The 16,396-nt window shown below is 46.9% G+C and overlaps 1 protein-coding gene across 2 annotated transcripts in view; it reads right to left on the bottom strand.

Annotated features, from left to right (window-relative positions):
• Nucleotides 1-5,859: 5,859 nt before the first annotated feature.
• The window catches only part of LOC146176725 (uncharacterized), a 48,148-nt gene continuing 37,611 nt past the window's right edge, over nucleotides 5,860-16,396 (bottom strand). For both annotated transcript variants that reach the window (XM_084582935.1, XM_084582934.1), the window contains one exon: nucleotides 5,860-6,047. In XM_084582935.1, coding sequence (XP_084439061.1) covers nucleotides 5,875-6,047 — 173 coding nt within the window. In that variant the 3' untranslated portion in view covers nucleotides 5,860-5,874. The remainder of the gene's footprint in view (nucleotides 6,048-16,396) is intronic.

Genomic DNA, 16,396 nt, shown 5'->3' with positions numbered 1-16,396 from the left:
AACCAAAGCTCTAATTTACACCCGATTAGAAATTAGTCTTCAAGGGTGGAAGAACGGGCTAGTTGGTAAATCATCTTGGAATGCAAAATAGCGCACTTCAAAACACAGACCAGGAAGGGAACGACAACACAGCGCTGACTTCAACTGATTTTTTATTAGAGAGTGACACAATATATATGTACGAAAAGTGGGCGCGAAAGGATTGATAAAAACTGCTGAGTTTGCACGTGGCGTAAAACCCCGAACGCAAAGTTAAAATGCGCACGATAACAACATAGGTCAAAGCAAGGCAGAACGGCAGGGCTATGAAAAATAAAGAAGATGTGAAAAAGGGGGAGGCCAACAGTTAAAGATGGCATGATCCGAAGATACGTAAACTAAGATAAAAAAAGCTAAAAGGGGCATTAAGAGCGATAAAAGCCAAAGGGGGCATTAAGAGCGATAAAAGCCAAAGGGGGCATTAGGAGCGATAAAAAACACAAAAGGGGCATTAAGAGCAATAAAAGAACCAAAAGGACAATTAAGAGCATTACAAGACCAAAAAGGGCATTAAAAACAGAATGCCTAAAACACTAAGGCCAGGCCGCTAGAGGCTGAGGAGTGTACCAGGAATCTAAGCATTAAAACTACTGTGCGTCTGGTTCAAATATTCTAACTCGCGTTTAGTCAGGGCTATTGAGGGTGTGCTAACACAATTTTGACCTAGCTTTAGAATGTGCGCGGCTTCTATGATTTCGCGTGTGAACTGATGTGCATTTCTCGCAATGACAGTGCATTTATGAAAGGATGGCTCACAGGACTGAGAGGGAAAATTTAGGCAGTGAACACCTAGGTTTCTTTTTGTAGTATTGTAAACACTGTTTGAGTGTTCCATAAGTCGTTCGTTTAGGCAACGCCCGGTTTGCCCCACGTAGGCCTTGTCACAGCTCAGGGCAATCTTATAGATGACACCAACTTGGCAGGGAACGAAAGGTGCCTGGTGCCTAACAGGGCAGGCTGGTTTTCGCACAGCCGGGGCATTGACTCTGCGACAAAGCTTGGAAAGCTTGTCAGGCGCCGAGAACACAACACGGACGCCTGCCTTTTGCCCAATCCGTTTGAGCCTGTGGGAAATAGTATGAAGGTAAGGCACCACAGTAACCTTGTGTTGATGCTCAGGAACAGCTCTCACTTGACCCCCTTTAAGCTTCTGCAAGAGGGAACCTGCTACCGAGGTCAGCAGATGCTCAGGGTAGCCAGCATTTATCAGCCGCTGAGTTTGCTCTTCGATGCTCCGGCCCATAGAGTGTACACAGGACTTCATTAGGACATCTGTGAAACAAAGGTTCACAATGCCCCTCTTAACAATCTTAGAATGGGCTGAACAGCTGGTACCACCAGCAAAGGTGGTCATCTGCCCTGGATAGCCTTAAATCAAGAAAGCCTAAAGCTCCCTTATCCGGTACCTCATAGGTCAAAACAAGGGGAGAGAGGCACTGTTCAAAGCGAGAATGCACTTCTGAAACTGAGCTCTGAAAAGCACATTCATTACTAGCCAAAAGGATTAAGTAGTCATCGACGAATCTGAAAATCTTCACAGCAGCTGACGAAGATAGCTGCTGTTCTAACAATCGGTCATGATGGGCGAGATATATGTCACTTAATATTGGAGCAATGAGGGAGCCAATGCACACTCCGCTCTTTTGAATAAAAATGCTTTCCTCCCATGAAACGAAAGTTGAGCTAAGGTAAACTGTCAAAAGTTCCAAGAAGCCGCTCACCGAGATGCCACAAGAATTCTGGAAGGTAACGGATCCGAACGCATCGATACAACTTTCAACACACAAAAGAAGCTTGTCGTGTGGAAGTGAATAGGAAAGATCCTTAATGTCGACTGAAAAAAGGCATTAGAACATCAGTGGTGCCCTATAAGAAATAAAAAAACCTGTCTCGAATCTTTGAGAAGGAAAGGATCATCTACTGTCAGCACTTTGAGTTTTTTTTTGGTGGAATAACCCCAGGGATTTCGGCCAAGTGCCTTTCTCGGTAACAATTGCCCGCAATGGACAGTCAACTTTATGTGTCTTCGCAGCGAAAAATACGTCCAAGCTTTTCTTGTCTGCTGCATCTATGCTAGCAACCAGTCGGTCAAGATTTAGGCGCTTGCAAACTTGCTTAGCGTTTGATTTTTACCCTGGAAAGAGAAACCTTATCGCGCCGTATGAAAACAGAAGCTAGAGCTGCAGCTGCCTTTTCACCAAACAACCTTTGGGCAGGACAACAAGGCCATCTTGTTTGTCTGCCACCAATAACGAAAGCTGATGTCCTCTTAAAAATGAAGCGACATAATTGAAGGGCCTAGTTTTGTCACTTAACTTGTAACGCGACAACACTTGAACACCTTCAGACAAACAGCTAGAAAATTCAGAGTCGGGAGCATGATTTGCCACCTGTCTCACCATGCTGAGTAGTTCCGGGGGTGACTTCTTGGGTTCGACGGCGTGTTTCGGGCCCAGGCTGAGAACACGAGTCACTTTGTCTGGCAGCACCACATTCCCAAGCGTGTGCACTTTGTTGTTGAGGCTTGAGTGCTGTTTCGGTGTGTTGGCACGAAGGCAGCGGAGCTCATACTGCCATAGGGCTTCTGCAGTTCTGTCAGCGAGCGCAGAAAGCTCACGCCTATGATGAAGGTGCAAGTACAGAGCCTCACGGTAGAAACCTGCTTGTCGTTGCCACTCGGACCGAAGTATCTTCATGATTCTTGTGCCATGATGAAGGGATGGTTGAAAGCCTACTAGGAGAGCCTTAATTCCTTAATTAACAACAGCGCCGTGTTGTCGTTCCCTTCCTGTGTCTGTGTTTTGAAGTGCGCTATTTTGCTTTGCAATAGAAATTAGTCGCCGTACTAGTATTTGCCCTGGCATCCTTTCAGCGAGCAGCAACACCACAGAAACCTCTGGCAGTTATTTTATCGATTTGGCTTTATTGTAATTTGCAACTTGACTTTTATTTGCGTGTATTTACCTAAATATATAAACTTTCGCTCATAATAGTGCCCAAAATATCGCCATGTTTGAAATATAAATTATTATAAATTTAATAACATTCTTTCTGCAACTGTTAGTTTTTTGCCCGAACTAAGATTACAATAAGTAGTCACCGCTAGAGCCATTTTCTAGCCATGGAGGGGCTCTCTGGGCTTATTGCCCAATACGCAGCCGGTGGAACTGGTAATTTTACACCATAACAAATAGCACCAAACGCCACAAAACATTTTGCAGCCCGCACAAAAAAAGGTGGTGGCAGTGGCGACTTCGACGCAGCTGCACAAGCATAACTGATGCTATCAGCATGCACCGCGGCAGCGGCGTGGCGAAACTTCTAGCGGAGTCTGTCCATTCCGGCCGACGACCTGTAAGCTCATAATGGGGCATTCATTTTCTCGTCTTAAAAGCGCATAATAACTGTGAATTTCGAGCAGATTTCTGAAGTGGGATTCGGTCACCAGTTCGAGGTAGCTTCGCAATGCGCACATCTTCCCGGTAACGGCAATTACAAAATAGGTGGAACAGCGGTCGCACAACGGAGGCTTGGTGGTTGCTGTATTGTTGCCGGCGGCACCCGCCGCTGCAAAGCGCTCGTTCCGTCCCCGTCTCACACTCCTACCATAGACGTCTTCCCAACGCGTAGCTTTGCGCAGTGTTTACGGTGTTGAATGTCATTTCTGTGGCTAGTGTACGTTTTTATGCCTTCTGGTTTCATTACGTGTGAGTCATTCCACCCGCTCATGTGCACATAGCCTATTGTGAAGACGCAGGTATTCAGTGGCTGACCATGTGCGTGATGAGACGCCAATGGATCGTTTGAGCTGCGGGTGCTCAGAAGAAGGCCCTGGTTAAGATCAAATTTGCACTCAGCGTTCGACCCCTCATCGATACCTTTCTTCGTTTTTATGAAATACCGTAGCTATTGTTCCCGCAGCATTATTCCAGGATGCACGTGTGCGGAAGAGGAAACGTAGGGGAAGGCAAAGGCTCGGATGGCAGTCATTTCAGTGCTGTTTGTATGCTTGGGACCTCTCCTTTTCTAAGCTGTGCGATGTCAGAGCACGGTAAAGAGCCCCAGGTGGTCGAAATTTCCGGTGTCCTCCACTACGGCGTGTCTCATAGCCTGAGTCCCTTTGGGACGTTAAACCCCGAAAACAAATCAAACCATTGTTTGATTAGCTGACGGAAACTTTATTTTCCTGTCCCTAACCATTAATTGGCGAGAAGTATCGCCTTATGTTTTTATTGGTTGCCGTACCCGCCAAGGGCGGAGACATAGGACTTAAAATTTGACCCTCTGAGGGAAATTAGGCTTATTTCGTCTAAATTACGGTTCACCCATCCAAATAGTTTTGTTAAATACAAAGTTCATCTTTCTGTTGTGCCATCAAGTAATGTTAATGTTTTGGAGTACGAACGTTATTATATCAAGAAACCACAATTTCAGACAAATGTTTCCTAACATCGCCATATGAATAGGAGACCCAACTAGAACTTTTATCGTCCTCCGTCTTTTTCACCAGCTACTTTATTCGTGAATTTAACGTACTGATCTTCAACCTGACTATATTCAAGTATTCTTTTAGCTAACATATATTTTAAGGCTATTTCATTATGTATCCGAAAACCCATTTAGCTGTGCCCTAATATTAGCACCCCTCAAAACCACAGAGCAAATTAGAGCTTCGAAATACGCATCGCAATTCGAGTAACAAAATAAGCTAATCTCTACCCTTATATCTCAATAGCTCGTTGGTCTTACTCTAGCAGTGAAAGCATAGCTTTAACTACTAGGCTCCTTCGCGCTCATTACGCGCTAATAATTTTCCTCGTAGTATTAAAACAGGTAAAAAGGTTCTTTCTACTATTCTCTTTAAAAGAAATCTATATTGAACCATCTGTTATAAGTACAATGAAAGTGCGGAGTGGCGCGTTCAACAACTACTGTAGACTTTTGTTTCAGGGATTGTATACATCAGCTAGCATTCCGTTATTTGAAGAGCTAATAGATTGACAGCATTCATCAGCTGATATCAAAGGATTGCTCGAAGAAACTTTCCATTGCTCGACACGCCCCTATCATAGATGTGATGGTCTCATTTGCACTGGTAAAATTGACGCGGCAACAGACTCTCTTCCTCCCACATCTTCCCATTCGTTTCTTCGGAAGGTACTTGCGCCTGTTGCCTCTAGCCTCCCCTGAACACACCCACCTTCCACACAGCCACAGCGGATAACCAGGTAGCACATTTTTCTAGTGTGCTCCTGTAGCTCTCTCCCCTTTAATACCGCAAAAAGGCCCAGCGTCAAGTGACCACATATTAGGGATTGAAGATTGATTGTATGCTTCGCTTCAGTGCTTCGGCGAAGCCGTTCATGATAAAGCCGTCATCAAACAGTACAGGAGTCCAGACTCGCAGTTCAGCGCAATCTGTGTGCACACCTTAGCAGTAGATGGAAGCTGGACGATGAGAGCACCGGGCTGTCGCCCACTGTGTTCATTCCGCTGTTGCACATCACGTTAAAAGAATCACTGTTTAACCCCAAATGGTCTTTCACTGGCCGCGGCTCATGTGGTAACTACTCTACAGGGTGTCATAAGGTATAGCTCTTTTTTTTGCTCTTTAAGGAGAGCCATCAAAATGTGTATAGCTCCTACTTGAAGACTTGTAGATGGTAGTCTGATATGCGAAATTGTATTCGGGATAATATTATTCTCCGCGCGCTTTGGCACGTTAAACCCCACAAACCAAACCAATATTACTATCCGCACTTGATTTCATTTTAAATCCTATAAAAGCTTCTGTCTACATTGCAATAAAAGGAAAGGGGCTGTGGTTATGCGTTTTTATTCCATCTCAAGAGAACAATTTTGCGCGGGTAAAAACATTTGAGCACACCCTGTAAAAATTGTCTGGTTCATTCTGTCTGTGTTATTATTGAAGTACTCCACACACTTCGGATTTGGCCCTTCTTCCAAAGCAGCATTTCGTACTCGTAGTTCGTACCAGCCGTAATATTCTATAAAAATGGAGAAAACGGTATATTAGAGCACGAATGCTTTTTAGCGTAATTCTGACAAAGAAAACAAATATCTATGTTTGTTCATTAGCAACACAGAGAGAGAGCTGTTTGTTGAAATGCAGAGACGTTAACTGCGTTTAGGATACGCGGGCCTATTACTTCTTAGGAAAGTGAATTGTGGAGAGAAAAGCGGAATGACACATTTGTTGAAAATTAAAGAAAATTGTTGGCAGAGATAAAATACAACCATTAAACTTGCACTTAAGTTAGACATCGGATAACGTTAAACAATGAATTGATGAGAACAATATATATATATATATATATATATATATATATATATATATATATATATATATATATATATTGTTACGGACTTGTTCTCAAACAGAGCAAGGAGGAAGGGAGAAGGAAGAGGAACAAGAAGTGTGCGCGCCCGTTCGACCTCTGTCTTGTGGAACTTGTGTCGTCCCCGCTAGCCGTGTGTACCTAGCGTACTGAACCGACTAGAACGTCTCCGTCGCGACGTTAAGGGCGTAACATTGTGGTGGAGGTGCTGGGTAACGATCCCTGGCTCTACAGACAGCACCGACACAACTGGAGCCTCGCCGGAGTCGTCGCCTTGCGGGCCTCGAACCGCAAACCAGCGCCATGCAATCGGCCGATGACCCGCAAGCAGCTCGTGGTGACGCGGTGATCCAGGCTGAAGACCGGCCTGCGGGCGCAGCGAACAGTTCTTCGCATCACTATCGGGAGCCCCGGACTTTCGCGGGAGCGGCAGGCGAGGACGTTGACGAGTGGTTGACCCACTACCAACGGGTGAGCCGCTACAATCGATGGGACGCCGCCGCTAAGCTCGCAAACGTGGTTTTCTTCCTAACTCATACCGCTCTTGTTTGGTTCGAAAACCACGAAGACTCTCTTACCACCTGGGACCGTTTCGTTACTGAATTGCGGCAGTGCTTAGGCGACTGTCTTGCACGAAGGAAGCGAGCGGAACACACGCTTACGCACAGAGCTCAGCTACCTGGGGAAACATGCACAACTTACATAGAAGAGGTTCTGAAGCTATGCAAAACTGCAAGCGCTAATATGACCGAGGAAGATAAAGTAGGACATCTTCTGAAGGGCATCGCAGATGATGTTTATAATTTTCTAATTGCCAAAGGTGACCTGAACGCCGTCTGTGATGTAATTCGGCATGTTCGCACATTCGAGACATTGAAGACTCGTCGCATAACGCCAAAATTTGGGCGGCTCGCCAACGTTCCATCTGTGGCGAGCATTGAAGATAACTTCATGGACTTGTCGTCAACGATCCGGCAAATAGTTCGCGAGGAACTGCAGCGGTTTGAGCCCCCTGTACGGTCTCCATCATCTCTGCCCTCTGACGTTGTCGGCTCTCGAGGGCCTCCCTCCTTGCTCCCTTCGATGCCCGTTGTGAATTCTATCAATACGGCACACGCGGACGCTTGCTCCAACAGCCGAACGCCAAGGTTCGATAGCCCTGGTCACGCGCCTCGCTACGACTCGCGCCCGACTAACTTCTTGTCGCACTATGATCAGCACTATGAGTATCATCCTCAACCACCACCTACTCGCTATTTCCGTCGTCCAACCCGAAGACCTGAAGATGAGTTTCGCTACCCAATGCACCCTGTCTCCTCGGAGCCCTCCAGGGAACAAGTTTTTCGTCGCACAGCCCCCGTGTGCCGACGCTGCGGCATTGAGGGGCACATAGCTCGATACTGCCGCAGCCGCCCACTCGCCCGTTACGATCGGCCCGTCCAAAATGCTCCGCCACGTAACCGTTTCTACGACTCTAATTGGCAATGGCCCCCATCTTCGTATGAATATCCCCAGACCAATGGACCGCGCAACCACTCTCCTGCTTCCGAACGAAGTGTCTCACCACCCCCTGCCTCTTCTGCGCGCCGCTTTCCGTCACCACGGCCGCGACGGCGGTCGGCATCGCCTTTGCCGGAAAACTAGTCAGCGCGGCCGCTGGAGGTCAGGCCGCTGGAGACTGTGCGCTGCCTGAAGAAATTCCTCAATCTGTTTTTATGTTAAAGAATACGGTCTATGTGCTTGTGGATGGTGTGGCGACAATGGCTTTAGTGGATACCGGGGCAACCATTTCAATAATGAGTTTATCGTTTAAGAAGCGGTTAGGACGCAAAGTTATGTTTGTTTGGGACAGAAATGTGAATTTTCATGGCGCGGGTGGTGAGGTGTTGTGTCCCCTGGGAATGTGTAGTGCTTCGGTGTCCCTGGGTGGAACGGTATTCGCAGCGGAGTTTGCAGTGCTTTCGCGATGCACGCATGACATAATTCTAGGTATTGACTTTTTGAGAATGTGTGGCGCTACGGTCGACTGCCGCTCTGGGGAACTCTGCGTTGATGGTTCCCTTTCTTCTGGACTCTTAGAGAAGCCACACGTCCGTGAGGATGTGTTCTGTGTAACAGAGGATACCAATGTGCCAGCCTTGTCTATGGTGTGCGTCCCAGCTTTGTGCCCCAGCCGTGCTTCCGACACCTTCGACGCTACAGTGGCACCGCTTCATTCTAACTGTGCAAAGAAATACATTCTGGTTCCTCACTGCCTACTGTCGGTGGTCAAGGGCTGCTCACGGCTGTGGGCCATTAATTGTTCTTCGCAACCAGTAGTTTTGCCTGTGAATATGAAGATTGCGACCTGTAGCCAAGACGACGCCCCGTCGGTGGCTTTGGTTACTGATGCACCTGGCGAAAGTGCTGCCGCTCCAGCCCCTGACTCGCAACTACATCGGATGATCAGCCGCTCTCTAACCAGGGACCAGTGTGACGCTTTGGAGGCCTTACTGGTCAAGTATTCTTCCATATTTGATTTTTCCGAGCCTAGCGGCTCACGGTGCATTCCCGTGACACGTACCCGGCATCGCATTGACACAGGCTACTCACACCCAATTCGACAGAAGCCGTACAGAGTGTCACCAACAGAACGCCAGGTCATCAGTGAGCAGGTTCGGGATATGCTGGAAAAGGGTGTTATTCAAAAGTCATGCAGTCCCTGGGCCGCCCCTGTAATTCTGGTGAAGAAGAAAGATGGTACATGGCGCTTTTGCGTCGACTATCGCCGTCTGAATGCTGCAACAAAGAAGGATGTGTATCCCCTTCCGCGGATCGATGACGCCCTAGATTGTCTGTTCTCGGCATCATATTTTTCATCCGTCGATCTGCGATCGGGATATTGGCAGATCCCTATGCACCCTGACGACAAGGAAAAAACGGCATTTATAACACCCGATGGCCTGTTTGAATTTAATGTAATGCCCTTCGGGCTCTGCAATGCTCCTGCAACTTTCGAGAGATTTATGGACGCTATCCTACGGGGACTAAAATGGCAAATATGTATGTGCTACCTCGATGATGTCGTCATTTTTGGCCGGACATTCGAAGAGCACAACGAACGCCTCGCTCTCGTGCTTGACTGCTTCAAAAACGCCGGTCTAGTACTTAATTCGAAGAAGTGTCGCTTCGGTGAGCGTCAGATTTTGGTACTAGGACACCTCGTCGATCGTGAAGGCGTCAGACCTGACCCTCAAAAGACCGCGGCCGTTGCATCGTTTCCAACACCTCAGAACGTGAAGGAACTCCGAAGTTTCCTAGGACTGTGCTCATATTTCCGCCGGTTCATTCCCCGTTTTGCTGACATTGCTAACCCGCTTACGTGCCTTCTCCACAAAGACGCTCCCTTCGAGTGGACATCAGAGTGTGACTCTTCTTTTTGCCAGCTCAAGTTTTTACTAACGTCACATCCGATTCTCCGGCATTTCAACCCTTCTGCTCCAACGGAACTGCACACGGACGCCAGGGGTGTTAGCATTGGTGCTGTGCTGATTCATCTTTCGTACACAATACTGCAAACAAAAATATGTATTATGATCAGCTAAACTAATACATTACGCAATCTTACGTTACATTTAGCTTTATTGATGTTGTCCCCCCAAGCCAAACAAAACCTTTCTTTATGGTTGCAATCTGGGCGGCGGCATGAAATATCGGCATTTTTCTAACCCTGATGCCACTAAATATTTTTCGAACGTTTCTCCTAAACAGTTTATTTTAATAAAATAGCGGCATATACTGTGCTGATCTAACAACGCGGAGTAGTGAACGTAAGGTTTGCTGTGAGAAATATATTGACACATAAGAACGAGCTCTCAACAAAATATTGTACCACTTAGTATTACGAGAGCCCAATAACAGGCAATCTCGAGAGGTCCAGACAAATTTGGGATGAGATTTATTAAGGAAGCGCACATGACTCTTCCTCTTTGTCATGACCCTGCTGAAGCAAATATTTCGCTTCCAGTGTTACAACAGGGAATGCATGACAAGAAAATTATCAAAGCTCTATTAAGACACCATGCTCACTGACAGCATTTTAATGCTTTATGGAAACCAATATCTCATTTTAAAAAATAGCCCATAGGCAGGAGTAATGCAATTCTATGAAGCAATCACAGTATTACACCTTAGAATCGGCATGTCACTGATATGTATGTGACGCTATCATTTGCGCAGTGTCGATTGATGGGGCAATCCACTCCGCCGCCTCTTTTACCACCAATGTACCAGAAGAGGACATCTCACCAGGGATTACAACGTAGGCCACTCTTAAGAGCTTATCTGGAATGCCAATCAGAGTAATAGGAAAGCGAGGAACAAACGCAGCCATCACTCGTCACGCACATCTAGGCAAAGGCAAGGCGCACCCGATTGAACAAACGCGAAAGTGGAAGGGCCGGAAGCTTTGTATGGCTACCCGTACGGGTTAATCTCTCAGTTTCAATAAAACATTGGTCGGCTTTGTAGAAAACCACTTCTCGCCTTTTGTGTTAGTGAACGAAAAAGCTAAGTATCGTTCTTTTAACATCTTCCAGACGGTGGCGGCGTTTTATTCTTTGTGTTACGTCCTGGTAAACGACAGGCAGCCTATGCATTTGAGTGGATCGCACGGGATCGTGGACACCTTAGATAACAGGTTCTTAGATATCAGGTTAAAGCTTTCTTATCTAAGAACGTTGGTGGACTCCTACATCTAAGCAGGTTAAGGTCATATTCTACATTTTGTTGGTTACTCTGCTAGAAAGGAAAGGGGCAGTATTGGTCCGACTTCAGCTATGGGAGGATGGTTGGAGTGAAAGAGGTCCCGTAATGGAGGGCGACTAAGTAATTTTACACATCTGGAGATCTTTAATTTGCGCTGACATCGCACAACACAGGGCTGCCTCTCCGTAATAATAGTGACAATAATTCGTTCAATGAAAGAAAATGTGCTGTAGCTGTCACACTTGAAACGCTGTATCGATTATACGTGAACCGTGGCGTATGGGAAGGAAGGAAAATGGGCGTCGAAATGGAAATATTTAAAGAGGAGCCATTGGGGCTACAGGGTAATTTTGACCACCTGGGAGTTTTCACTTGCATTGAAAGTATACAGCACATTGATGCCCCTCCGTTTTTCCTCTATCAAAACGCAGTATGCCAGAGGTCGGGATCGACCCTAGGCACTCCAGAAAAAATATAGCCCGACGTTTTAACTACAGCTCCACGGCGGTGGGGCCGCCCCTCCGTTTACGTTGGGTTTGGGCAAACGAAGGTGCAGTATACTTCGCAGTTCACGCTACATAATCGCATGCTTTCACTCTTAATAATTATGCCAAGATCACTTGATTAAGGTCAGTGTCGAGCTAAGAAAGGCTGTGATTTCATAGGGGACCTTACGCTACAATTGTAAATTAGTTTTAGAGCGCAGCTCTTTGGCGCTCGTTCCTGGGTTTCGCGTCGGCGTCGGCCTCGTAACCAGCGCCTCCCCACTTTCATCCCCCCAGTTCGAGCCGGCGCTTGGCAACCGAAGCCTCGCAGGAAGCGCGGAGCAGCCGGAGAACACAAGGAAAGGAAGGGGGTTTGGGGGGGGGGGGGAGGGGGGTCGCCGGAGGAAGCGCCAGCAGTGACTGTCTGATGCCGTTGCCGCCGGTAGCGATTCAAGACAGCGTGACCGCGTAGATAATAATAATAATTGGTTAAAACAGGAAGGGAAAGGCGCAGTATCTGTCACACGAGTTTGTGGACACCTGAACCACGCCGTAAGGGAAGGGAGGAAGATGGGAGTTAAAGTGTAAAGAGAGAAAGAGAGAAAGAGGAGCCGTAGTGGAGGGCTACGGAGTAATTTCGACCACTTGGGGATCTTTAACGTGCTCTGACATCGCACAGCACACGGACGCCTCTTCCTTTCGCCTCCATCGAAACGCAGCGGCCGAGGTCGGGTTCGAACCCGGGTATTCCGGACAGTAGTTGGGCGTCTTACCACTGTACCACCCCGGCGGGGCATGACCGCGGAGAAAAACTGATTTATTTTTTTATAGGAAGGGAAAGGCGCGGTAACTGCCTCACTTGTTTTCTGTGGACACCGCAACCAAGCCGTAAGGGAAGGGAGGAAGGCGAGAGTGAAAGTGGAAAGAGAGAAAGAGGAGTCGTAGTGGAGGGCTACGGAGTAATTTCGACCACCTGCGGATCTTTAACGTGGGCTGACATCACACAGCACACGGACGCCTCTTCGTATCCCGTTCCTCTCACTCGTAACGTGTCCCACGGCTGCGACAACCTCGTGAGGCACTTGTATCGATCTCGTCTTTGAGAATCAAGCATTGGTGTACTAAGTCGAACATATATCAGTCTATTTCTCCGACCACAAGGCTTCCTTCATGACTGTCAAGAACTGTTAGTGGAGTCCGTTAAAGGAATACGTGTGAAAAATAAAAAAAAATTCTGCGATAGCGCATACATGTGTTGCTCGATTTCTTTGCCTCAATCTATCGAAAAGATGAAACAGCTTATTTGCTGCGCTCAAATGTCGCATTAGGAAGTAACGTAATCGTCGGTAATTTTTTTAAGGAAAGAAAAGCGTCGTATCTGTAAAGATTATTTGAAGGTAAATAGGCATAAGCAACAAATGATTGACCTTGCATAGTCACTTTATTCGCCGCGAAATTTTATTTTAGGCTCAATGAGCATATTCAGAATTTTTCAAGTGCCTAATATTGACTGATATGTGACACATATGCTATGCACTAGCCACCGATTTTTTCATTGATATCGCACTTCACTATCTGCGTACTGCTTTGAGGGTGAAAGAACCTAATAATAATAATATTATTATAAATAATAATAATTGGTAGACAAGAAAGGAAAGGCGCAGAATCTGTCACCTGTCAACACCTAGATCACGCGACACCTGAACCACGCCATAAAAGAAAGCGGGAGGGTGCAGGTGAAAGCGGAAAAAGAGCAAAAAAAGCCGTAGTAGAGGGCTACGGAGCAATTTTGATCACGGGATCTTTACGTGCGCTGACGTCGCGCATCACACGGACGCCTGCCTCTCCGTTTCATGTGCAACGAAACGCAGCCGCCGGCGGTCGGGGTCGAACCCAGGAGCTCCGGCACAGTTGTCACGCGCCTTACCATTGCACCACCGCGGTGGCGCAGAAGAAACGTAAGTCAATCGTTTTCAGACGAAAGAACTTTACGAGGCCCGCTGGGGTGGTGCAGTGGTTAGCCCTAAACCGCTAACCGCTAAACCGCTAGCGATTTAGTGCTAAATTGCTAGTACTAAAACGTTCAAGAGATAACCCCAGAGCAGCGTTGAACAAGAAAACAACGCAACTGCGTAGGGTTAAGCCAACTTTCAGTAGGATCTCACTACGATGACGTCACATAAGCTTGCACAGGCCTTGCAGTAGTCTAGGTGTCGGGTGTACACAGCTGACAAAAAGAAGACCGGAGACACGAAAATGGAAGGAGTGCCTGCAGAAACGACCTAGGCGTACTTGCGCTTTTCTTCCCGCTTTTCTTTGCTGTCCTATTGTCCTGCGCATAAACAGTAGGCTCTCAGCGCAGTAGCGCCTGATGTTTCTTTGCATTGAATGCTTTTTCGATTATGCAGAATAAACCGGTGCTCTCAAGAGACTGGACTTGTCACTCGTCAGGTGAGACCATGGCTCGCGGACCCGTTTTCTTGAACGCGAGATCTTCATTTCTCACATTCCTCAATTCCCTTACGGCACGCGTTAGGTGCCCACAGAAACAAGTAAGAGAGATACGGCACCTTTCTCTTCCTGCGAACCAAATATTAAAGCTCTTTACGATATCATTTTATAGCGAAAGCCTTTAATGGCTCTTACTGTCGTCCGTTCGGTCACATATTCCTGACAAGGCCACACCGGACACGTGGGAAACGCATCTTAGTTCTTGTCTAGCATGCTGCGAGCGCGGTTGCCATGAAGACCGCAGCGCTATCTAGTTACAGATAGTGACTGATAATGATAGAGTAATAGTAAAATTGATGATTGTATTGACACAGATCGCTGTGATTATGACGTAATCAGTTGCTGACTTCACGAAGTCGCATGAGATTGCGATGTAAATACGACTCGTGCCATCACCATGCCCTTCAAGCATATGCCAGCTGACGTGTGACCACTGGCATCTCCCACTGGGGAAGAGATGCATATAGGGTTGGTACTTGTCCCTACGCTGTTCATCCCAGGCCAGCAGGCGATTATGGCCCTCTGGCGTCAGTATACAGAGGAAATGGTTAAGTGCCCCCACTGCACGGCTCTCACGTGTGGTGGCATATCCCATCTACTCTGGGATTGCCCTGCTCTTTCTACTGGACACTCCGAGATCGAACCATACCTCCTGAACTACCGTTCTCTTCAAGGAACTGTCGCTAACACTCAAATAATATTTGCAACTATTGCTTCCTTAGTGAGGGTAATGTGATTTAAGTGATGACCTGTGCAAACGGTGATGATTCTACCTACTCTCTTTTACACTCATCCATGGTCATGAGCATTCCTATTCAATAAAGAACGTTTAAATCAAATCAAGCTGATGCCGACGGGCGTCCCATCTAGGCGTCCGTGCAGCATCCTCGAGTTCCGCCCTACACAGCATGCAGAAGCAGACGCAGTACAGCAAACATCAGTAGCATTTCAAATTGGTTTACAGGGAAGAAACGGCACATATCTGTCACAATTCAACGCAACCGAGTCTTAAGAAAAACGAAGTGGGAGTGAAAAAAAAAGAAGAAAGAGTGGCCATAGCGGATTTCTTTGGACTACCGCATAATAGAAGCTTTAGCCGCATCGCAGCTACAGTTATTTATTATTTGCTCATAAGCCCGAGATATGTAGAGGCCAGAACATGCGGCCTTAGCTGAACACCTTAATACAATCTAGTTACAAGGAACATGAAGTGTCACCCTAATGCACCAAGTACGCCCTTTTGTCGAGGTTGGACACTGGAATGCATGGAATCGGGTAAAAAATATACGCTTCATACCCGCTTCCAACCGTCATCTAACGTATATCCTTAAGCACGTGGACTAACTGTCACCGTTACTGAACGATTGTAGGTTGTAAGAGAACATACAAAACCTCATCCCTCGAAATCATATTAAGCATTAGAGAAAAATACATTATCCTGACTACGAGAACTGCGCCTAGGCTAATGCTGCCTTTTTAACATGAATTTCTGTCGCAGCCGTTTCCTCGAAGTACTTAAGGACTACTGGTGCTCTAAGAGGAGGCTAAGTTGAGTTGAGTTCAGTTTATTGTTTCATCGAAGTGACAGTGGAAGCTGACGCAAAGGCCGTATAACATGACGCAGCCTCGTCGCCAATGTGTAAATCGCAACAGGCAACTTGTTCAAATGCGTAGAAAGGAGATTCTCCTTGGTAACAATACTGCCATTAAAAAAAAACATGATACAAATCAACACACAATGCAGATTGCACATTAACAGCATTTTGCTAGGGAAAGAAATACTTAGGAGAATATATATATATATATATATATACAGCACCATCCCCAACGCTTTCCTTGGCCTCGCGGACTGTTGGCTTCTTTCCTTGATGTATAATAACGAGCACCCTCATTTCCCTTAACTGACTTGCTTGTAGCTTACGGGGGTCTCGGTTCTGACAGTCTTGAAGCCACAGCTAGCGTGAGAGGGTTCTAGCACAGCTGTCGCCCTCGCTCTTGATCACGTTCTACGTGACGCTGGGGGTAACAAAGGACGTCCCACGTCCGCCGCTATGGTTGAGTGTGGCGCTGGTGAACACTCTCAAGGCTCGCATATAGACAACATAAATACCCAAGCAAGTAGCAGGGGGGACAGCGACCGATGTAGCTCAGTTGGAAGAGCACCGGACGCGATATTCGGAGGTCGTGGGTTCGGTTCCCATCATCGGCACGTTGTTTTTTCTTCTACTTTCTGTTTAATTATCTTCCCCTAAACAG

Source organism: Amblyomma maculatum, chromosome 10 (genome assembly GCF_055883805.1).
Source record: "Amblyomma maculatum isolate TAMU_Amacu chromosome 10, ASM5588380v1, whole genome shotgun sequence".
NCBI lineage: Eukaryota > Metazoa > Arthropoda > Arachnida > Ixodida > Ixodidae > Amblyomma > Amblyomma maculatum.
This window is presented reverse-complemented; position numbering and strand designations above follow the sequence as displayed.